Below are 24,194 nucleotides of genomic sequence, written 5' to 3' on the forward strand. Positions count from 1 at the left end.
ACCAGTCTGGCTGCCGCATTCTGGATTAATTGCAGTTTCCGGGTCACCTTCAAGGGTAGCCCCACGTAGAGCACATTGCAGTGGTCCAAGCAGGAGATAACCAGAACATGCACTACTCTGGTGAGACAGTCTGCGAGCAGGTAGGGTCTCAGCCTGCATACCAGATGGAGCTGATAGACAGCTGCCCTGGACACAGAATTAACCTGTGCCTCCATGGACAACTGTGAATCCAAAATGACTCCCGGGCTGCGCACCTGGTCCCTCAGGGGCACACTTATCCCACTCAGGACCAGGGAGTCCCCCCCCCGCCCACCTCCTGTCCCCCAGAAACAGTACTTCAGTCTTGTCAGGATTCAACCTCAATCTGTTAACCGCCATCCATCCTCCAACCACCTCCAGGCACTCACACAGGACATTCACTGTCCTCACTGGTTCTGATTTAAATAAAATCAATAAAATAACACTCACCACTACCACTTCAGATCTAAGGTTTGCTAGGAGAGTAAACTTCCAGCAGATGCCATTTCTTAACATCTTTTAAAGACGGTGAACAGGAAATATCTCACTAAATAGAAGACTGCTTCTGAGCTGAATAAACATGCATGGGGTCATAAGGTAAAAGGTAATGGAACCCTGGATGATTAAATCCAGTCAAAGGCGATTATGGGGTGTGGCGCTCATCTCACTTTCAGGATGAAGGAGCTGGTGTTTGTCCACAGACAGCTTTCCAGGTCATGTGGCCAGCAGGACTAAACCGCTTCTGGTGCAACAGAACACCGTGACGGAAACCAGAGTGCATGGAAACGCCGCTTACCTTCCTGCCACAGCGGTACCTATTTATCTACTTGCACTGATGTGCTTTGGAATTGCTAAGTTGGCAGAAGCTGGGACAGAGCAATGGGAGCTCACCCCCTTGTGGGGATTCAAACTGCCAACCTTACGATCAGCAAGCTCAAGAGGTTCAGTGGTTTAGGCCACAGCGACACCCGCAATACCTAATTGCAATATCTAATTGATTTTTACCTAATTTTTAATGTAACACACACACACACACACACACACACACACTGATAGTATTGTATGGTGTGCAAAAATGCAGGAAATATTTCCTTGTGCTGATAAACCCATTCAGAGATGAAAGACAAATGCCCTCCCACTCCAAATATAGAAATATCGTTCTTTTGCTACGATGGTTAGAAGAGGGAATGAGACATTGCATCTACTTCCCTTCCATCTAGAGTGGGGTGGTGGTGGTTTCAATCTTCACAGGTTTGCAAAGGATTGTACTGCAGGTGAGTGGAGGAGTCCCCGAAAGAGCGCCCTGCTTGCAAAGAAACACACTGCCTTCCCCCTCCCCAATTGAATAATCTGCTCAGTAACCATGGAGTGGAGGATTCAATTCTAAGGGGTGCTGATTCAGGGGGTGGGGCATCAGGAAGGAAGGAGAGGCAGTCAATGGATAGGAAAGGTGAGATGGAAAATGTTATGTATTCAGTGGTCTGTGTTTGCTTGAGCTTGAGCCTGGACTAAGGGTTCTGAGCCCCTGTGATCTGATTCGATACATGATATCCAATCACAGAACATTTCAGGATTTGGACCTCTGCCATTGGCCCTTAAACTCTGAGTCACGATTCGCAGCTAGGAAGTTTAGACAGCCAATCACGTTGGGAGTGGGAGTGGCCCAGGCCTTCAGAAATGTATATAAGCAGTTGCTTTGCCCTGTTGCCCAGTTCTGTTAGTTCAATAAAGGTTTCACAAAGTTTCCTTCTTTCCACCCACTTGACTTTCTTCTTTCTGCCTACCTGGCTTCCTTCTTCCCACCTAAAGCCTGCTTCTCTTATTGCCTGTCAGGGACTGAACTGGAGGAATGGGAAATGAGCCGTCGGTCTGATTGATTCCTCTCAGAGGAGGAGGAGGAGGAGGAGGAGTCTCCAGCAGTTTCAGGAGCAGAGGGAGACAGGGATGATGTACATCTGAATAAGGAAATCCCGAGTTATAAGATAGTGGAGGATGAGGAGGGGAAAATTAGAGAGCAGACAGCAGGGACCTCCCCAGAGAGTATGAGAGACCCTCCCAGTTCAAGGGCTAGAAGGTCCCTCTGCATTCAAGAACAGAGAATGTGGAGGGATGTGACTCCTCTTACTTCCTGTAGGTTTCCAGGATGTTGTGGGAGATGGAAGAGGAGGGACTCAGAGTAGTGGAATTGCCCCAAGATAAAGGACTTCTGGGGAAAGATTTATAATGAGTTGAAAAGGGTATTGAAATATACATTTCATAAAAAGCCAGAGGCCTTTTTGCTTGGGATGGTTGGAGAGGAAATTAATGTAAAAGATAAGACATTCATTTTGTATGCCACAACTGCAGCTAGGTTGTTAATAGCTAAATTATGGAAGACGCAAGAGATACCGGCGATAAATGACTGGCAGATGAAGATGATGGAGTATAGGGAACTTGCCGAGATGACTGGGAGACTCTGTGACCAAGAGGAGGAAGAGATGGAAGAAGAGTGGCAGAAAAAAAAAACCACCATTATAATATATAAGATATCCGAGGGAAGTAGAAGGAAGTTTTCAGTTTGTTCTAGAATTAGTTTGTGTTGAAAATTGAATTTAAAATTAGGTTAGGATAGGTTTATAAGATGAGTCTGCTAAAGAAGTGATAGAAAAAGAAGCTCAGAAGGAGGAACAGAGGGAAGTCCCCCCCCCATGATGGAACAGTAAAAAGTTAGTAAGGATAAAAGAAATTTTATTGTTGTAGATTCTTTTTCCTTTTTTGCTTCTGTTTTTCTTTTTTGTTTATCTTTATTTGTGATTGTATTGTTTGTTTGTCTTAATTGTATTTTTGTTATTTGCATATTTGTTATTGTGTATATATAAATTTGTGAAAAATACCACTGTATTCTGCTCTGGTCAGACCTCACCTGGAGTACTGTGTCCAGTTCTGGGCACCACAGTTCAAGAAGGATACTAACAAGCTGGAACATGTCCAGAAGAGGGCAACCAAAAAGGTCAAAGGCCTGGAAATGATGCCTTATGAGGAATGGCTTAGGGAGCTGGGTATGTTTAGCCTGGAGAAGAGAAGGTTAAGGGGTGATATGAAAGCCTTGGAATTTGCTACCAAGGAGTGTGGTGGAGTCTCCTTCTTTGGAGGTCTTTAAGCAGAGGCTTGACAGGCATATGTCAAGAATGCTTTGATGGTGTTTCCTGCTTGGCAGGGGGTTGGACTGGATGGGCCTTGTGCTCTCTTCCAACTCTATGATTCTATGAATAAAAGTATTTTTTAAAAAGAGAGAGAGAGAGAGAGAGGAGGGACTCAGAGTAGCCAACGTCTCCTATGCATGGAGACATGGATCCTTTGTCTGGTGACTGAATCAAAAGCCATACAATATGAACTGTTTGTTCTTCTTGCTTCTGAGGCTACCGAGGGAGGAGAGGAAACTCCATGCCTGACTCTGCCTGACCACCACCGCTTGACCGGCTCAGGACATTCTAGGTGGCCCAAGGCAATTCAGGGCTACCTACAGTTGACTTAGGCAAAGCCTGGATTCTCCCGGAATTGGCCCAATTCATTTTGAGATTTGGTCAAATCTGGTGCTCAACCCTACTGGGAACAAACGGTCCACCTGCCTGTGTGGTCAGCCATCCTCACCTCTTTCAAAGTGAGCTACTCACAGCACATAACAACGTAATCTTTTGCAGGTTTGAATTTGATTAAAAAGAGGTGACGGGAACTTCTCAGAAATTACAACAGCAGCAGCAGCAGAAAAATGCCCACTTCAGTTCGCTTTCCATTCTGAAGACAGAGATTTATGCAGCTTTGAAATAACATTTAAATCAGCTCAAAAATCAAAATAGCTGAGCAAAGATGCTCCTTTTATGGGCCAAATGCAACCGAGGGCATATAATTAATGATATTGCTTCTGCTGACACTTCACATTATTGCTTCCCATATTGCGTTATTTATTTTGCCTCTAGAGACAAGATCGATTCATTTTGATCCACAAACATTTCAGACGGAGAAGGCTATTTAAAAAGTTGAATACAATGGATAATTTCCTTTTGTATTTTGGCTGGGCAAACCGTGTGGGTGGGTGTGCCAATACACATCAGAAGTAAGGAACTGGATCTGGCCACCTCCACTTGTCCCACCCACTTGTCAATCACCTGCTGCCATGATTCCACTGGCCAACATGCTAAGGGGGTTGCCCCAACCACCAATCACCTGACTGGTACTGGAAGCATGATTGTCAGTTACAGGGTCTCTGCAGAGGGGGAAATGCTTCATTTTTTTGGAGCACTGTGCCCTCTGCAGAGATCAAATTTATATTTGATCTCCCTACTCAAAGAAAAAGAAAAGAAAAGAAGATGTATTTGCGTGTCTGTCTTTGGTTTTAAGTTCTCTTGTAGCGTGCATGACAAAGAGTTGCAAATACCGTATTGGCCCGAATATAAGATGCACCCACAAATAAGCCGCACCTTTACAATTGAGGGGGGGGGAAATACCCGGGCTGCTTACTGGGGGCGGAGGGAGCAGAGCCGCTTTGCCGGCAGCGTAAGGTCATGAATATAAGCCACACTTTAACTTTTCACGGTCGGGATTTGGAAAAAAAAGTGTGGCTTATATTCAGGCCAATATGGTAAAACATAAAAAAAGCCCATCACTCTCCAAACAGAGAACATATAAAGAGCCCTGCTGGATCAGGTCAAAGGCCAATCTAATCCAGCATCCTCAAAGCGGCATATGATCTCACACCACCTATATGCATAGCTGCCAAGTACCCCGTTTTCCCCAGGAAACCCCCGTATTTTCTTACCGTTTCCCGCAGGTGTCCCAAATGGCAAAATACCCCGTATTCCCCCGGATTACGGAGCTCCTGCCGGTGGCCATGTTCTTCTGGTGCCGCGCCGGCACCGGAAGTCGCTTCTACGCACTTCTGGACATGTGTAGAAGCGACTTCCAATGCCGCTGTGCCCATTTCCAAAATGTCCGCAGCGCCAGAAGTTGCTTCTATGCATGTCCGGAAGTGCGTAGAAGCGACTTCCGGTGTGGTGGCGCTGCTGATCCCGGATTTTTCAATCCGGAACTTGGCACCTATGCCTCTACGTGTTTTCATAAACAGTGTGTGGCAGCTCTTATACCATTCCATAGTTTAGCTACTGGGTAGCCTTGGGCGTAGCGGTACCTGATGGAGCCTAGTGTACCTTCTTGGATAACAGGGCAGGCCCGGCTCTAGGTAGACCCCCAGTGGCGCAGGGCACCATGGCGCCGGCCTGCCAGAAAGGCGCCACGAGCTGCGCCCACCCGCTGGCCAGCCAATCCGCCGGTCCGCCGCGCAGCTGCGCCTGTGGGAGCTGCGCTGCGCGCTGCGCCCACCCGCCCACCGCGCTGGGAAACGGGGCGGGAGGGCGCCAGAGAGATCGCGCTGTGCCTGCCTGCCCGCCCGCCGCTGCACCCACCCGCCCACTGCACTGGGAAACGGGGCGGGAGGGCGCCGGAGAGATCCGGCGCACCACAGCGGCAGGGGCGTTTAAGATGGCCCTGTAACAGGGTTCCTGTTTAGCATCCTGACCAGTATGTTATAAAATGGTCAAAGGCCTGGAAACAATGCCTTATGAGGAACGGCTTAGAGAGATGGGTATGTTTAGCCTGGAGAAGAGAAGGTTAAAGGGGTGATATGATAGCCATGTTCAAATATATAAAAGGATGTCATATAGAGGAGGGAGAAAGGTTGTTTTCCACCTAAACATTAGGAAGAACTTCCTGACAGTAAGAGCTGTTCGACAGTGGAACGTGCTGCCAAGGAGTGTGGTGGAGTCTCCTTCTTTGGCAGGGGGTTGGACTGGATGACTCTTGTGGTCTCTTCCAACTCTATTATTCTATGATTCCAAGAAGATAAGAAGAGCCTGCTGGATTAGGCCAATGGCCTGGGCACAAGAACAATCTCCCCTCCTGCATTTTCCAGAAAGTGGTACCCAGAATCTTTGCTGCCTCTGACTGTGGAGGCAGAGCCCACAGGTCCTCAGAACTCTCCTCACTAATGTGATTTTCCTTCTCATGCAATTCAGTCTTGTACAGGAAAGCCTAGCTGCTGGGCTTTTGCAATTACATTTTATTTGGTAAGGTGACAAATCTAATTGTAACAGCTACTCAACTGGGCTTTATCCCAAGGTGACAATTACCTGACCAGGGCAGCACTTTATGAGCATTATTTTGCAAATGCAGTCCCCCGCTAATGCACTTCTGCGCACTAAGAGGCTTCAATTTCACTAATTAAGAGAAGCAAGAGAGAGATGCCTGCCCCCCTCACTCTTCTGCACGGTGCTGATACAGATCTTGGTGATATTGGTAAGATCTAATCATTGATCAAAGCTGGAAACTAAACCATATAAGAAATGATGGAGGGAGCTGGGGATGTTCAGCACGGAGAAGACTGGGGTTTGTGTGTGATTTGATACCCTTCTTCAAATATCTGAAGGGCTGTCACATGGAAGATGGAACAGACCTGTTTTCTGCTGCTCCAGAGGGGAGGACCCAAACCAATGGATTCATAGAATCATAGAGTTGGAAGAGACCACAAGGGCCATCCAGTCCAACCCCCTGCCAAGCAGGAAACACCACCAAAGCATTCTTGACATATGCCTGTCAAGCCTCTGCTTAAAGACCTCCAAAGAAGGAGACTCCACCACACTCCTTGGTAGCAAATTCCACTGCCGAACAGCTCTTACTGTCAGGAAGTTCTTCCTAATGTTTAGGCGGAATCTTCTTTCTTGTAGTTTGAATCCATTGCTCTGTGTCCGCTTCTCTGGAGCATCAGAAAACAACCTTTCTCCCTCCTCTATATGACATCCTTTTATATATTTGAACATGGCTATCAGATCACCCCTTAACCTTCTCTTCTCCAGGCTAAACATGCCCAGCTCCCTAAGCCGTTCCTCATAAAGCATCGTTTCCATGCCTTTGACCATTTCGGTTGCCCTCTTCTGGACACATTCCAGCTTGTCAGTATCCTTCTTGAACTGTGGTGCCCAGAACTGGACACAGTACTGTACTGCTCTCAATCCAGGTGTCTACCATCCGGTATTTGTGCCTTTCATTTTTATTTTTATTTTGCCCAAGTGTAGTACTTTACATTTCTCCTTGTTAAAATTCATCTTGTTTGCTTTGGGCCCAGTTGTCTAATCTGTTAAGGTCATTTTGAAGTGTGATCCCGTCCTCTGGGGTATTAGCCACCCCTCCCATCATAGAAGGTAAAGGTAAAGGACCCCTGGAGTCCTTTCAAAGTCCAGTCAAAGGCGACTATGCGGTTGTGGTCCTCATTTCACTTTCAGGCTGAGGGAGCCGATGTTTTCCCATAGACAGCTTTCCGGGTCATGTGGCCAGTATGACTAAACTGCTTCTGGCGCAACGGGACACCATGACAGAAACCAGAGTGCACAGAAATGTCATTTACCTTCCCACTGTAGTGGTACCTATTTATTTACTTGCACTGGTTTGCCTTCGAACTGCTAGGTTGGCAGGAGCTGGGACAGAGCAACGGGAGCTCACCCCATCGCAGGGATTCGAACCACCAACCTTCTGATCAGCAAGCCCAAGAGGCTCAGGGTTTAGACCACAGCGCCACCCACGCCCCTGCTTTAAATATGCTGATGCCAAAAATGGGATGGACTTAGGAGTGAAGTACATGTGAAATTGGCTTGGGCTGGCAAATGATTGACTCTACCCATCCCTCATTTGTTGTTCCTGGCAGCCTTTCCAGCTGCATCGTCCTCTGCTCTCCCCCCCCCCCCCCAAGCAATTTGATGCAACCCCCTGAGGTTTGTTTGCTTTTAATTAACATTTTGCAATCCCCCCCCCCCAGTATTAATGTGCCACCAGCAATTGGGCTGGGAACATCTACCAAATAAGCATAATGCCCTGTGGACCACTCTCCATTTGCCTGTATTTACAGCACAGCATTTATCTACTTGCACTGGCTTGCTTTTGAACTGCTAGGTAGGCAGGAGCTGGGACAGAGCAACGGGAGCTCACTCCATTGTGGGGATTCGAACTGCCAGCCTTCCGTTTGGCAAGCTCAAGAGGCTCAGTGGTTTAGACCACAGTGCCACCTGCGTCCCTTAGAATCGTAGAACTGTAGAGTTGGAAGGGACAATGCAGGAATCTCAACACACAGCCCCCCACTCAATTTGAAATCATACCGGGTGGACCCTGCAAATCTGCTAGTGGTTTTATTGCTGAAAAGAAAGGAGATTCCAGTTAAACATTGGGAAGAACTTCATGAAGGTAAGAGCTATTTGACAGTGGCCCAAATAAGAGTAGGCATTTTAGCAGCACTGTCACAGAGCGCTCATGGCTGCAGAAGCTCAACATTTTCTCGTACAGTGGAACCTTGGTTTTTGAGCATCTCGGAAGCTGAATGATTCGGAACCCAAATGCTGAAAACCTAGAAGTGAATATGCCCATTTTCAAACATGCCTTGGAAGTCAAACAGCTTCTGAACTGTGGTTCTCTATTTTCTCAATAGACTTTGCCGACTGCCCATTGTGCCTCGGTTGCCGAACATTTCAGAAGTCAAACAGTCTTCCGGAACGGATTACGTTCGACAACCGAGGTTCCACTATATGCTGGAAAATAAACGGTTTAGATATACAGCACCACAAGGAAGTTAGCACAGACGAGCCTGAATTTAACTCCACTCAAAATCTTCATTACCCTTTTCATAAAATTCCCCAGTATTTGTTTTAGAGTTCCCTGCTGCGTTCAGCAGCAGCCTACAGCCCCTCACTGCTGAAAAACAGCTCTCACTTTTAAAATCCTTCCACTAGAATGTTCTTCAACGTGTAACAAAAACACATTTTATTTTAATCAATTGCGTTTTATGTTTTATTGTAATTTTATTGGTGTGAGCCGCCCTGAGCCCGGTTTTGACTGGGGAGGGAGGGGTATAAATAAAAATTTATTATTATTATTTATTATGTGGAAATGGGGATCAGGAAAAGAAAGTTAACTTCTCAGAAATGCCAACATCTTCTCACTTTGAGCACAACTTTGCCACCAACCTGCCAGAATATGCTGTCAATTGTATTCCCCAGAAAACCATCCCGTCCTTCTGATGACACCAGTTTTGGTCCAAGGATTGTCATGAATTCGTCAAAATCAACTTGACCATCCCCTGGAAAGAAAGGCAGACAACAACAAAATGCTTTTATTAACATTGCCATGCTAAGAGATTTTATCAATTTCTGGCTCAAATTTATAACACATCTTTCTGCAAATTGCAGCCAGGGGAGCTAATATCATACCCACATCATACTTAGAAGCATAGAATTGTAGAGTTGGAAGTGACCACAAGGGTAAACAAAAAACCCTGCAATGATGGAATCCTTTGCCCAACATGGGTTCTCGAACCCACGGCCTTGAGATTAAGAGTTTCATGCTCTACCAACTGATCTTTCCCAGCTTGTTCTAAAGCAGATGGCTCCCCACAAAGACTCCTGGGAACTGTATTTGTTTTAAGAGTGTTGGGACAAACTGTTGTTTCCCAGAATATTTGGGGGAAAGTAATGGTGCAGATATGAACTAAGAATGGGGGGGGGATTAGTAAGAAAATGATGGCAGAAGAAACATATGGGGTCTGGTAGTGGTTTGCTTCCCTAGTAGCTTCTTTGTATCTGTCACTAGGAGCCAAGATCGTCACAGATACCAGCCCCACATGAGAACATCAGAAGAGACAGCTGGATCAGGCCAATGGCCTATCTAATTCAGCATCCTTTTTTCAAAGTGGCCAACCAGACATCAGTGGGAAACCAGTAAGCTGGATTCCAACACAAGAAGACTCTCCCCTCCTGTGGTTTCCAGCAACTGGTATTCAGAACACTGTTGCCTCCAACTGTGGGAGTAGAGCATAACCATTTGTGGCTAGTAGCCATGGATAGTCCTCTCATCCATGTATTGGTCTAATTCTTCTTTTAAAAGCATCCAGTGTGGTCAACCATCATTGTCACTTGTGGGAGCAAGTCCTCCAGTTCACCTATGGCCACAACTGGGCCACTCTGGGCAGCTTCCAACATATATAAAAACATTAAACATTATATATATACAGGGCTGCTGTCAGGTGGCTGTAAGCAACCCCCACAGCCAGTTGCCAGGAACGTACAAAGACAAGGGAAAGTTTCTTACCACCTGTTTTTTATTCAATATTTACAGAGGGGGGCTTGGAACCCAGCCTCTTGGATAATGGCGTCGTCCCAAGTGACACCCCACCCCCTCCTTTCCCCCCACTTCCTCATTCGTCCTTGTCATCACCTCCCCTATGGGTGTTGTTGAGGGCCCTCCATCTCTAAGCTCTTTGCTCTCCCAACTCCCTTCTCCGTATACAAAACTTTGTTTTAAACTGACACCTTCCAGTGTCTGTCCCCCCGCCTGCCCCCCTCAACCCCTGCTTTATTTAAGCTTGTATTAAACTGCAATGTGTGGGAGCAGGAAAATGCAGGAGGTTATAATGGTTTGTTTGCAGAGGGTAATCAAAAAAGAAGGGGAAATCACGGGCCTGGGAGTGAAGGTGAAAAGGGGTTCAAAGGAAGGTTAGAGAAAATTACATCGGAAATGGGACTGGGAAATTCAGTAGTGAGGTTAGTAGTTGCATGGAGTGGGAACAGAAAGGATCAATGCATTAATCCAGGGAACTGATGTGGGTGGGTGGGAACAGCAAGGACTTGACTAACAGAGTGGGGCAGCCCCTGGTCTGCTATAGCTGCAAAACTAACATCAGTTGAGATCAACTGTTTAAATAACCATCTCAATATGTTTCCACAGAGAGAGAAAAGTAGCAATATATACTTGCAAAGGAGTTCATTTTCAACTAATTTTTAGTTTCCGTCTGGAAGGTAAATTAATACAATCAACTAGCAATGCCAACTTTTGCCAGGGCATTCCCCACCCCACCCCACCCGCGAAATGCCGCGAGGAGCAGCAGGGCATTAAGGAGTTTGGACCACACACAACCCATAAACCCGTAAGCGATTTAATATGCCACAAAATCGTGCAACAGGCGGCAAAGGTTGCAAATGAGCTCTGCAGCTGTTTGCAGTGTTTCCAGCTACTACATAAAATGTCGTTATGGGGGTTATTGTTGCTGAAGGAAAGCTAAATCACAGTCTTGTCCAAATTAGGTTCCGACAGAAGGATACAATGTGCCACAGGATAAAGTGTTGTAGATAATATGTACATAATTGGGATGATTCTAAAATCCAAAGAGGGCATCGGCTTGGACCTGTAACTTAGAGCAGTAGTTTATGCAAGTCACGTGTTTATGACTGATCCGGTGCAAGCTTTATTAGGCCTAGTTCTGTGTTGGTGAATCCTTTTCACTTTACTAGAAGAATTTCAACTTGTTAAAGTGGTCCTCTTTTTGACCTTATTACATTAATATAAGGTAGGGTGACTCACTTTTGAAGACCCAGCAAAAAGAGATTTTTTTTAAAAAAATAAAAAATAGGGCCACACACAACTGCTTAAGAAAATGAAAGTAAATGAAGGGTGGAGCCTTGGCTACATCCCATAATAACTGTATCCCACACAGTGGTACCTCGACTTATGAACAACTCGACAACCGAATTTTTTGACTTACGAATGGGGCTAATGGCCGCACAATTACGAATGTCTCGACATCCGAAAGGAAACCGTGGCGGTTTTAGATAGGGGTTTTTCGACTTACGAATTTTTAGATAGGGTTGCTTCGACTTACGAATTTTTCCATTTCCAATGCATTCCTATGGGAAATCGCTTTCCAATGGCCCCTTTCGACTTACGAATTTTTCGACCTACGAAGGTGCCTTTTGAATGGATTAAATTCTTAAGTCGAGGCACCACTGTAATAACCGTCACCCATTACTACATAGTCAGTCACTTTATGTAAGACCAGGGCTGAGAATTTTTTTTGGTGCAGCAACCAAATCTTTATCTGGCCTCCCCACCCCCCAACCCCATGGCCCAACTTGGACAGGTGTGTGTGGAAGAAGCCACCTTTCAAGTTGTCACAGGGTTGACTGCTGGGGTGGTACCACCCGTTTCCCTTCACTGTTAGATTTTGATATGCATGACACGAGTTGCACACCCACCAAGTATCCCAGAAAAACATCCCCATTTTTTCTGCGCAAGATGGCAGCAGCCATTTTGGGCGCTGCGCTCTCACATGGCCTCATAGCTGCCAAGTCTCCCGTTTTTCGCGGGAAACCCCTGTATTTAAATCCGTTTCCCGCTGTTATCCCGAACAGAAAAAAAATCCCGTAAATCCCCCAATTTCCTACCTGCCAGGGAGGCTCCTTCTGCGCATGTCTGGACATGCACAGAACCGATTTCGGGTGCCGCTCTGCCCATGTCTGGGCACCGGAAATCGCTTCTACGCATGTCTGGACATGCATAGAAGCGACTTCCGGTGCCACGCCACTGCTGATCCCGGATTTTTCTTACAGGGAGTTGGAGGGTATGCATGGACTCAAGCCGTGCTTTTGTCTGTACCCCCCGCCGCTATTTCAGGGTAAGATTGTGGGTGCAGGCCATGTGACTTGCCCACTGCCGGATTTACATATAAGCTAAACAAGCTATAGTTTAGGGCCCCACTCTCTTGGGGTCCACCAAAATATTTAAAGGGAAAAAACTGGATGTACATTTCCAAAATATAAGATAAAAAACAAATAAAACCTACATACAGCAACAGTGTTTTGTGTTGTGTATGGACCCAATAGGTCCATAAATTACCATATATAGCATATATTCAACAACAAAAAAAAGTGGCAAATTGTTGTTGACAAAGGACAGCTGGACATATAAAGGGCCTCATTACCTTCAGTAGCTTAGGGCCTCATCAAACCAAAATCTGGCCCTGGACCTGCCCAGGGGTACACCCCAGTTTTGCAACTGAAAAGGTTGGGTGGGCATAGATTCACCAAATGGCTCTGCAGGCCAGGTTCCTCACCCCTGCTTCAGATTCTAGGGGAGGGCTCACATGACTGAAGATTTCTACATGAAAAAATAACAACCACAGACAAAGCGGAGGGAGGATACTTTCCAGGGGATGCAGAAATGTTGTTCCAAAAGCTATGCCCTGCCTTCCAAGTATAATGTGTAAAAACTAAGCTCTCAACTCGGTTTCATTTGTGACCTGGTCTGGACAGAGAGGCTGATCTGCAGAAGGGCACAGCCTCGTATCTTTCAAAGCATCTCTTTCAGAAAGATAGGTCGGACTCCTTCCTCCTTTTTGCACAGGGACATCAAGTCAGATTCTATCAGTCACACGGCACTTTGGATTACCAGCAACTGTGTGTCATGTAAAGTGACAACGCAGTAAAAGACAATTTACACAGTGGCAGATCACTTGAAAATGCAATGATAAAAAGAGAATGTGAGTGATATGCCACAAATAAAGTTAAATGAATTAAGGTGGACGCCGACCCACTCCTAATAAATTTGCAACCTGAACAATCACTTCCCGGTTCCTTATTTGTGCATTTGTTTTGGCTTCGGGGGGGGGGCTTTATTTTTCAAAGGACCCCTTCCCACCCTCCATGCTTGGGCTAGGGCACTGTTTCCCAAACTTGAGTCTCCAGCTGCTTTTGGACCACAATTCCCATCATCCTTGATCACTGGTCCTGCTAGCTAGGGATGATGGGAGTTGTAGTCCAAAAACAGCTAGAGACCCAAGTTTGGGAAATCCTACCCTAGGGCAAGCATTGGCCCAGTTTTTTTCTGCATCGTGGAAGATAAGGTCATCAACAGCTACTAGCTATAAAATAAAAAAAGTCCTTCAGTAGCACCTTAAAGACCAACTAAGTTTTTATTTTGGTATGAGCTTTCATGTGCATGCACACTTCGTCAGATACACTGAAACAGAAGCCACCAGAAAAAAAATTTAATTTTTTTTTTCATTTTTTTTATTTTGTTTCGACTCAGACCAACACGGCTACCTACCTGTAACTAGCTACTAGCTATGATGGCTATGTTCTCCCTCCACTGTCAGAGGCGATATGCTTCTGAATATTAGTTGCTGGAAACTGCAGGAGAGGAACATGCTGTTGTCTGCTAACACTTCAGAAGTTACATTGATTTTACATTTGTAGAATGTAAACACCCTTCTGAGTAACATCCTTCTTTTTTAGACTATAGAACAGATCCATATGTCTCTGTAATATTATACAATATTATGCAAACATGAGGCACTACGGATTTTCAGTTTAAATTCCTGGTGGACACAGTGGCCAGCTTTATTCAGCTGCATATCTGCAACATCTGCTTCTCATACGGTAATTAATGATTAGTCACATTAGAATACAAACTCAAAGTCATTATAAATTAGGTTTCATGCAAGCGGTGTTTATTCTGTTTTGCCTTGAGAGTAGTATGAGGATTAGGGTGATGACTTTTTCATTTTTTTCTCAAAAATTATTTCCGGTAGCACAAATGGACAAACTTTTTCCTATTAATGACTAAAATGAGGTATATTCCATTGAAATATTTAAAAAGGTCACGCACAAACCGTTTTTAATTTCTTTGTATGCCATTTTACCATTTCATAAAATTGTATTAACAATTCTATATATATTTCATATCAAATTTGGACACAACACCACATTCCACAATGGGGAGTGTTCTTAGCAATATAGGGTATGCAAATGTCACACCTGCGCAAGGTAAAAGCCCCTTTTTGGGACCTCAAAACTCGGCCAGCAGACCCTGCCGGACATGCTGGGAAAAGAACCTACAGGAGAGGTAGCAAAACATCGTCCTCTAGCGGCGTCTATACTGTTACTGGAGCTAAAAAAGCTTCCTTGTGTGTTTGATGACCCTATATAATGTTGTATATATGTGACTCTAAAGCTTGGGTTCAATTTTATATCTGCTTACAGTGACTTCAAAAATGGTCAAAAAACTGATAAATATTTTTTTTTTAATCCTTTTGTGCGTGAGGTTTTTTATCAAATCTCTTTGAAAGCAAGATTTTATCTAATCTTTAATAGAGGCTCATCAAATTATGATACAGGGAAATGAGGTTGTAAAAAAGTCATCACCCTAATGAGGATAATATCTGAATGAAATATTCAATAATCCTTGGTAAGCGTATAGTATACATGGTGCTTAGAGAATAACTTGCACCTAAATATTAGTAAGACAAAGGAGATGGTGTTGGACTTCTGGAGAAAGAGAGGGGAACCTGCCCCGTTGTATATCGGGGGGGGGGCTGTGTGGAGAGAGTCTCCTCTTGTAAATTCCTGGGAATTTACCTTAGTGAGGACCTCACTTGGAAAATCAACATAACTCAGTATCAGAAGGAGCAGCTCCACCCACACAGAGCTGTTCAGATGTAAAGATCTGCAAGGGAGACCCCAGGAGTACCACTGCCCTGTGGTGAGCAAGGGGCAATTTTGATTGAGGTGACATTGCCTGTGATGGCTTCCAGTTTGCTGAATGGGTTACCTGTCTCAAGACATTGCAAGCCTCCAGTTGCTGGGTCAACTACTATACCTTTTTGCTCAGGCTTTTGATGGTGGAAAATGAAAGGAATTTTTTTTTTATAAAAAAATGACCCTCCCCTTGGCAGATCTATTACATCTGATGGTTGCTCAGTTTTTTTTAATTTTAATCTGTTATGTTGATTCTGTATGTGCCTGATCCCAGGACTGCATGGAGAAGGGCAGGTAATAAATACACATGTTAAAGAAAAGAAAAGGAAACTATCTTCTTGCAAACCTTCCAGATGGCTGAAGGACGACATATACACCAATGAACAAGTGAAACCAGCACCTTGATTTGAGCCTGGACGTGGCGGAATAGTCAGTACAGTTAATATAAAATTAGTCCCAGTCATCTAACCCAACCTGAAGGAGAGCTCATACATCATACTGCAGAACCGAAGGGAGATGAAAGGCAATTCTGTTATGAAACTTCCAATTCCATTACAAAACCTAAAGCACCATAGCTAAGCAGATGTATGAACCTACCAAGCAACACCTGAGGCCAGTGGAAACTGTTTGTCAAAAACGAATGAGTTGTACTTGGAAATGAGCACAGAGTAATCAGCATGGATTGGTACGTTTGTCAGCTACGGCATGCGCCCAACCCTCTGCACTCCCATTAGCTTTTCCGGTTTGCCAAATGGATGGACGCAAATGTTTTGAAATAGAAAATAGCAGCTTTGGTCTGAATTCCTGCTCCTGCCCCCTGCCCTAATTCAGTGGGAAGTAAATGCACCAAAGGCACTCATATATCCTATAATTATAGCATCGAAAGATCCTATAATTACCACTATTTAGAAAAAAAAAATAGGTTGAAAAAATATCTGTAACCCATTGCTTATTCCTACTCAAGAGGTGACCTATTGAAATCAATGGACAAGACTAACTTAGGTCCAGTTATTCCAATGGATCTCCTCAGAGTGTAATTAATTTATTATAACTCATTCCATTGCTCCTTCACCAGCCTAGCTCCCATGATAAACTGAGACTTCCACAACTACAAAGACTAAGCAAGAAAATGAAAGAAGTGAAATATGTGGCCAGAGATTTCTCAGCCAGTGGAGGCTGGTTCATAAAGGCAAATGGGGAGGTGTCCCACCAACTTCAGTTGTCTTTCTTCCAAGCTCACCTGCCTGCCTTCTTACTTATAACCCATCTTGGGGGGGGGGGTCCTGGCTGTCTACTCATTCCTCCTTCGTCTCAGTGCTGCCCCTGGTAGAACTCAACAGGGAGGAGGATGGGAGGTGAACTAGAATGATTTGGCTCTGCCAATCATTGGTTTTCTCCACCTGTCACTGGTTCCGGTTCTACCTATCGTTGGCTTCTCTGTTTTCTGGGCGCCAGCCACCACTGCTCTCAGCATTTCCTCTACTTTGCTTCTACACGCACACGTGATATTAGGGGAATATTCCATTGTATGGAATGGACTGTTAAAATTTGGGCAGATGGAGTATATGTTCTCTGTGAACATTTATGCAGCTTCATATACTGAACACAGTACAGTGGAACCTCGGTTTATGAACACCTTGGTTTACGAATTTTCGGTTTACGAATGCCCCGGACCCATCTGGAACAGATTAATTCACTTTCCATTACTTTCAATGGGAAAGTTCGCTTCAGTTTATGGACAGACTTCCGGAACCAATTACACCCATGGTTCGGGTTAAGTACACTTCAGGTTGAGTACTCCGTGGACCCGTCTGGAACGGATTAATCCACTTTCCATTACTTTCAATGGGAAAGTTCACTTCAGTTTATGAACGCTTCAGTTTATGAACAGACTTCCGGAACCAATTGTGTTCATAAACCGAGGTACCACTGTATATGCAAAGAGAAACTAGAGGACAAACGTTCTATGTAGAAAGGACACCAGATTAAGTCAACTGGAACCAATAGTTTAATCCTAGATATGAAGAGTTTCATTGTAAGCTTGATAAAAGTTTGAGCAGCTTCAGACATTGTTTCTAGAAGTTTGAACAGACATAGGCATCATGGAGAAGACCATGTTATGGCTAATTCTCATCTCACTTCACTCATGAATTTCCTAAGCTTGGTGGTTTCCCCCAAGCCAGTTGCTTCCCTTGCTATCCACCCAAGAATTCCTTCAACCGGATACCCTCTCCACAAATTATGGAGAACCTAGATCAAACCAGATCTAGCTAGCTCTCCAGGGTTTCAAACAGTGGTCTTTCACCATCTGCACCAGAATGTGGTACCTGGGACTTTCTGCATGGAAGTGATGTGAAGAATGCAAAGGAACTGCAGTCATTCCCCCTCCCCCATGACATAAAACCATGATGAAAGCAAAGAGGACTCACCATCCATGTCAAGGCGCTGCATGATAATTGCCAGTTCCACCTCGCTAGGCATGTATCCCAAGGAGCGCATCGCCATCCCCAGCTCTTGTTTGGAAATGAAGCCATTGCCATCGCGATCCAGTACCCGGAAAGCTTCACGGATTTCTGCAGCAAAGGGAGAGAAAGATTGTGCACTGAATTCCTTTAGAATTACTTTCTGAATCAAAAATAAGGCAAGGGGGTTCCCAGGGGTGAAGATCAGAAGAGGGGGTCCTCTTTGTTGGTCTACTTCCCTCAGAAGTTCCAGTGGTGTTGGCCAAGAAGACAGCATTTCCTGTGGCAGTCCCTAAGTTCTGAAATAACCTTCCCACAAAGGTGTTTCTGATTTCTTTACTACTGTATATAACTTTTGGCAAATGCTCAAGACACACCTCTTTGACACCTGAGATGTGTGGTTTCAGCGACCATCCAATTCATGTGACTGTACTCTGCTTTAACTCTTTTTAATTTTGAATTCTCTTTGCGGTGAGGGGTGGGTAATAATAATTATAACAATACTTTCAAGCCAGCAGCTGGTTACAAATAGTGAACACCAGCAGCCTTCAGGGAGCCAAATGAAGGAAGTTTTTCTAAATGATGAGAGAGTGGGTTGATTGTCCCTGATGACTGGCCATGCTGAGTGACAGTGATGGTAGCTGTAGCCCAAAGCATCCAGAGAACACCAGATTGGGAAATGCTTAAAAGTTGTTCATAAGCACAACAGAAACTCATCTCAAATGCTTGCTACAGATCAGGAAGTCCAAGAGGATGGTAGCATGTTTGGTAAGCAGAGTCAATCTGGAAGTTAACCATGTGCTCAAGGCCATAGAAGGAGGAGGTACACTAAACACATAAGTTGTCAAAATAAATCCCCCATCTTTGATATATAAGACTAATAAAACAGATTGCTTCGTAGTCTCTTTTTCTCTCTCTCTCTCTAGGAAAGGAGATTGGCAACTCTGTGGCAGAACACGCAGATGCAATGGAACAACGAGATGCAATTCAACAGAGCCATATTTCCTGTGGGAGTAAAACCCATACGCTCCCTTGGTTAAGTTCTTAGCTCGGAACACAGTGGCACTATTCCATCTCTTGAGCGAGTCCTCGAGATCAAGATGGAAAAGGTTTCGCTGGGTGAGAGACACCAAACACATTTAAAGCAAGCTTTCAGTTCCAAGAACTTGACGGTGAATTTAGTACAGCAGGTTGGGATCAAGGCCTGCTCCCCAATTGTCCAAATATTATTGGGTTGAACACACAAATGTGTCCAATGGCTTAATTGTGTATGAATGAACCAAAACAACCTCCCATGTTTTCCCCCAATCTTTTTTTATTACTTTTATTTGTTCAGTTCCTCATTAAACAACTTCTGAAGACATCATACAAAAAGGAAACCTATCGCCATAATACTCACCCATCCCAGATCCACAAAGAAAGTTAAAAACCCAACCCAGCATAAAACTCAAATAAAAAATGACCAATAGAATAAAGCATCATACTAATCAAATGAGGGGGGGGGGACAGCAAGCAAAGACAGGGACCATGGCCACCAAATAAGAAATTAAAACAATCATGCTCTGTAAAGACTGTTGTTGTTTAGTCGTTTAGTCATGTCCGACTCTTCATGACCCCATGGACCAGAGCACGCAGGCTGTCCTGTTGTAATTAATAATAATAATAATAATAATAATAATTTATTTATTTATACCCCACCCATCTGTCTGGGTTTCCCCAGCCACTCTGGGCGGCTTCCAACCGCATATTAAAAACAGTACAGCATCAAATATTAAAAACTTCCCTAAACAGGGCAGCCTTCAGTTGTTGTCTAAAACTAAAATAGTTACTTATTGCCTTGACATCTGCTGGGAGGGCGTTCCACAGGGTGGGTGCCACTACCGAGAAGGCCCTCTGTCTGGTTCCCTGTAACCTCACTTCTCGCAATGAGGGAACTGCCAGAAGGCGCTCAGCGCTGGATCTCAGTGTCCGGGCTGAATGGTGGGGGTGGAGACTGTCTTCCACTGCCTCCCGCAGTTTGGTCAAGCTCATGTTAGTAGCTTCGAGAACACTGTCCAACCATCTCGTCCTCTGTTGTCTTCTTCTCCTTGTGCCCTAATTCTTTCTCAACCTCAGGGTCTTTCCCAGGGAGTCTTCTCTTCTCATGAGGTGGCCAAAGTATTGGAGCCTCAGCTTCACGATCTGTCCTTCCAGTGAGCACTCAGGGCTGATTTCCTTCAGAATGGATAGGTTTGATCTTCTTGCAGTCCATGGGACTCTCAAGAGTCTCCTCCAGCACCATAATTCAAAAGCACCAATTTTCCACCGATCAGCCTTCTTTAAAGGCACATAGAGACAAATAAGACCTAGCCAGTTGTCATGCAAAAGTCCTTAGAAAGCTATTGCATAGCTGGTATGAGAGCACCACCCAAAGGCCCTGTCTTCTTACATCTTCCCTCCAAACTGCAAACTGAGAAGGGTTTCCCTTGATTGTAATAACATCTCTTCTGGAATTCCTCTTGATGTGAACATACCCTGGATCTTCGGAGACCTTTCCCCAGCCCCCAGCCCATCCACTGAGGGGGGCTTGGAGACAAGACAGAGGGTCTTCTCAGTTGCGGCTCTCCCTCTGTGGAATGCTCTCCCAATGAAGTCCACCTAATACATTCTTTGGTGCCAAGTAAAGACTTATCTCCCTGCTCCCCAGGTTTTCCTCGACTAAGGAGAAGGGTTTAGGAACTACCCACTTCCTCTGGGCTCTGTTAACTGTTCTCCCCTCCTCTTTCCCCTCCTCATCCATTTCTACCTGGCATTCCATGCCTGCACCAGGTGATGCCTTGAGACTCATGACACACATCATAGCCTTGGGCCATCATCATGTTTCAAGGGAAGCCGGTTCCCTCCTCCATTGCTTCCCCAAGCAATGTTGATTTGAAAGCTACCACGCCTTGAAAAAGCAACTGGAGGTTCCTTGAACATTTTCAAGGGAAGCCAAACAATAAGGAAAAATTCAAATCAGTGGAGTTCTGTCTTCACTCATTAAAACTGCTTATCTTGCAATCTGGTCGTGATTATTGGCTGTGTGTGTCAATGATTTCGCGCTGTTCTGGCTTGTTTGAGAAGGATCTCGGATTTTCAAAACGCCCATACAAAGCTCCCGTTTAGCTCCTGTTTAGCTCCACAGCCTGCAAGGGCTTTCATGATTTCCTACCAGGGCTCAGTATCATGTTTAGAGCAGAGAGTGGGCTTGGGCTGAGTCACGGCTGCAGCTTTTAAAGGAGTCTGGCAGAACATGCTCTGTGTGACGGAATTTAGGCTTCAAAACAGAACCTAGAGACTCGGTCCAATGTTTCTAGTAAGCTAGGGACTCTGCTGGCCCAAACCACAGCATCTCTTTTTTCCCCCCTGGTGTGTTAAGGCTGCCAAGTCTCAGGGTATGACCTGAGAGATTCAGCCTCCTTGTGCCATAGGCAAGGGATTTAAATTATGGGTGCTCTCTGGGGAAGAATCTGGAGCCCAAAGAAGGACAAAGCAAAATCTACACCAACATATAAAAGTATAATAGAGGTGAAAATAAAATACAGCGGTACCTTGGTTCTCAAACGCCTTGGTACTCAAACAACCTGGAACCCAAACACTGCAAACCTGGAAGTAAGTTTGCGAACTTTTTTCAGAAGCCAAACATGCTCCGTTTTGTGTGTTAACACTTCCAATTTGAGTGCCACACTTCCGTTTTGAGTGTTAGGCTGAGGTCTGTCTGTTTTTGCTACGGTATTTATTTTGCGTTTTTGTTTTTGTGGCTCTCTTTGTTTTGTTTTTGTGACTGTGTGGAACCCAGTTCAGCTACTGAATGATTGATTGTGTGACTGCAGTACATGGTTTACTGCTTTCATTTGATGGATCAATGGTCTCGTTAGATAGGAAAATTCATGTAAAATTGCTGTTTTAGGGGTTGTTATTAAAAGTCTGCAACGGATTAATCCATTTTTGCATTACTTTCTATGGGAAAGCGCGCCTTGGTTTTGGAACACTTTGGTTTTGGAACAGACTTCCGGAATGGATTAAGTTTGAGAACCAAGGTACCACTGTAAAATAAAATAAGGGGATTCACGAGTGCAGTGATTTACCAGGGATAGGAAATTGCTCTAGGGAAGCAGAGACAATTAGGAAGGGAGGTAGCTCGGTGGCTGAACATCTGTTTGTATGCAGAAGGTCTGAGGTTCAATCCCCAGAATTTTCAGGTAGGGCTGGGAAAGAACCCTTTCTCAAATCTTGGAGAGGCACTACCAGTCAACATAAACAGTTCAGACAGCAAAGCAGTCCCCATGAAAACATTGCACGCTCTATGTCATTTCCACAGAACATATTTTGTGAGGAGGCAGCAAAAGTATCACTTCACATGACCAGTTTCTCTCCAACAGCTATAACTGTAACTATGGCTGGTGGCAAGGGTGGGGAGAGACATAAAACTGGAAGAAAACACCATGCATTATTTACAATGTTTTTCTGGGTTAGGCAGCGCTGCCCATCTGTCTAACATCTTCCTTGAACTCCTCTCTCAATGCTGAGAAACAGCAGCAAAACCAGGCTCCGAAAACTTAAGGTTGGCACTCACCTGACAGATATTTTCCAAACAATTGAATGAGTCCCGATTCCAAATGAAATTGCTAAGCAAGAATTGCTTTCCTCCACACTGCTAGTTCCAAACTTGCTCAATCCACCACCACTCAAACTTGCATGCAGATTGATTTTAGTGATCTACTCAGTTTTTGCATTTCCAAATTGTTCTGGTGCAGTTCTTGGCTCAAACAAAGGAACAGGGAAATCTGTCCATTGTTGTTTCTCCGAGTTTCTCGCTTTCCAAATCCTAAATTCAGTTCTCAGCATTTCCACCTGAAAATTCACCAGCATGTTACTGTGAATTTCTCCTTACGTGATTTTTTTTAATGCAATTTTGCCTAATATGTACATTTGTTTTATTTTATTTTTGCAAATCAGTTCCCTAATATAATGCATTTTTTTATTAAAAAAATCACTAATTTATGCCTTTCTGTGTTGGAAGCATTGGGATGCAACTCAGCTTACACAGTAGGCTGACCTACCTGCATAGGAGGGAAGATGGAGAAGCACATCCAACCTCCCTAAAATGTCCTTGGGCTGACCTACTGATCTTCTTTCAGTGCTACACTTGCTCTCCGCACTGTTTAACTCATTTCCTACTTTGATCTGCTTCATTCCGTACCTTGGAAAAAGAGACATCTTTGTGTGTTCCTCCCAAATGAAATGAAAGGGCAGGAATGGCTCTTTGCATCTCCTTAGTTAGTTAGAACTGGGATCTTAACCATCAAGTATGTGCTTCCTGCAGTACGTTTCCGAGCACAATTCAAAGTGTTGGTGCTGACCTTCAAAGCCCTAAACGGCCTCGGTCCAGTATACCTGAAGGAGCGTCTCCACCTCCATCGTTCTACCCGGACAATGAGGTCCAGTGCCGAGGGCCTTCTGGCGGATCCCTCACTGCGAGAAGCCAAGATACAGGGAACCAGGCAGAGGGCCTTCTCGGTAGTGGCACCCACCCTGTGGAACGCCCTCCCACCAGATGTCAAAGAGAAAAACAACTACCAGACTTTTAGAAGACATCTGAAAGCAGCCCTGCTTAGGGAAGCTTCTAAGGTTTAATAGATTATAGTATTTTAATATCCTTCTGGAAGCTGCCCAGAGTGGCTGGGGAAACGCAGCCAGATGGGCGGGTATAAATAATAAATTATTATTTGTTGCTGCTGTTGTTGTTGTTGTTGTTATGGTTAAGAGCGGTAGACTCATAATCCGGTGAACCGGGTTCGCTTCCCTGCTCCTCCACATGCAGCTGCTGGGTGACCTTGGGCTAGTCACACTTTTCTGAAGTCTCTCAGCCCCACTCACCTCACAGAGGGTTTGCTGTGGGAGAGGAAGGGAAAGGAGATTGTTAGCCACTTTGAGAGTCCTTAAGGGGAGTGAAAGTGGGGGTATCAAGTCCAAACTCCAACTCCTCCTCCTCCTCCTCCTCCTCCTCTTCGTCTTCTTCTTCCTCTTCTTCTTCTTCCTCTTCCTCTTCCTCCTCTTCTTCTACCAGATCAGACCATTAAGTCCAACTATCTCAAAATTATGTAAATGGACTGGCAGGTTTTCAGGAAGGCGTCTCTCTGCCAGCCCTACCTGGAGATGAGAGGGATTGAGCCTGGGACCTTCTGCTTGAAAAAACAGGTGCTCTGCCGCTGAGCTGCAGCCTTTCTGTGATTTCCCCCGCACCCCTGATAAGAGACATTCCCACTGTTGTACAACAAGGAATGTATAATCACTTGCCTGCCTTATCCTGTTTTAA

At 44.8% G+C, this 24,194-nt stretch overlaps 1 protein-coding gene across 1 annotated transcript in view; it reads right to left on the bottom strand.

Annotated features, from left to right (window-relative positions):
- The window catches only part of CALN1 (calneuron 1), an 87,361-nt gene that overhangs the window by 30,936 nt on the left and 32,231 nt on the right, over nt 1–24,194 (bottom strand). Inside the window, exons 3-4 of the mRNA XM_088657765.1 lie at nt 17,825–17,968; nt 9,057–9,169 (exon numbers count right to left, since the gene is read on the bottom strand). Of these exons, the coding sequence (XP_088513891.1) occupies nt 9,057–9,169; nt 17,825–17,968 (257 nt within the window). The remainder of the gene's footprint in view (nt 1–9,056; nt 9,170–17,824; nt 17,969–24,194) is intronic.

Source organism: Zootoca vivipara, chromosome 14, assembly GCF_965207765.1.
Source record: "Zootoca vivipara chromosome 14, rZooViv2.hap1.1, whole genome shotgun sequence".
NCBI classification, from domain to species: domain Eukaryota; kingdom Metazoa; phylum Chordata; class Lepidosauria; order Squamata; family Lacertidae; genus Zootoca; species Zootoca vivipara.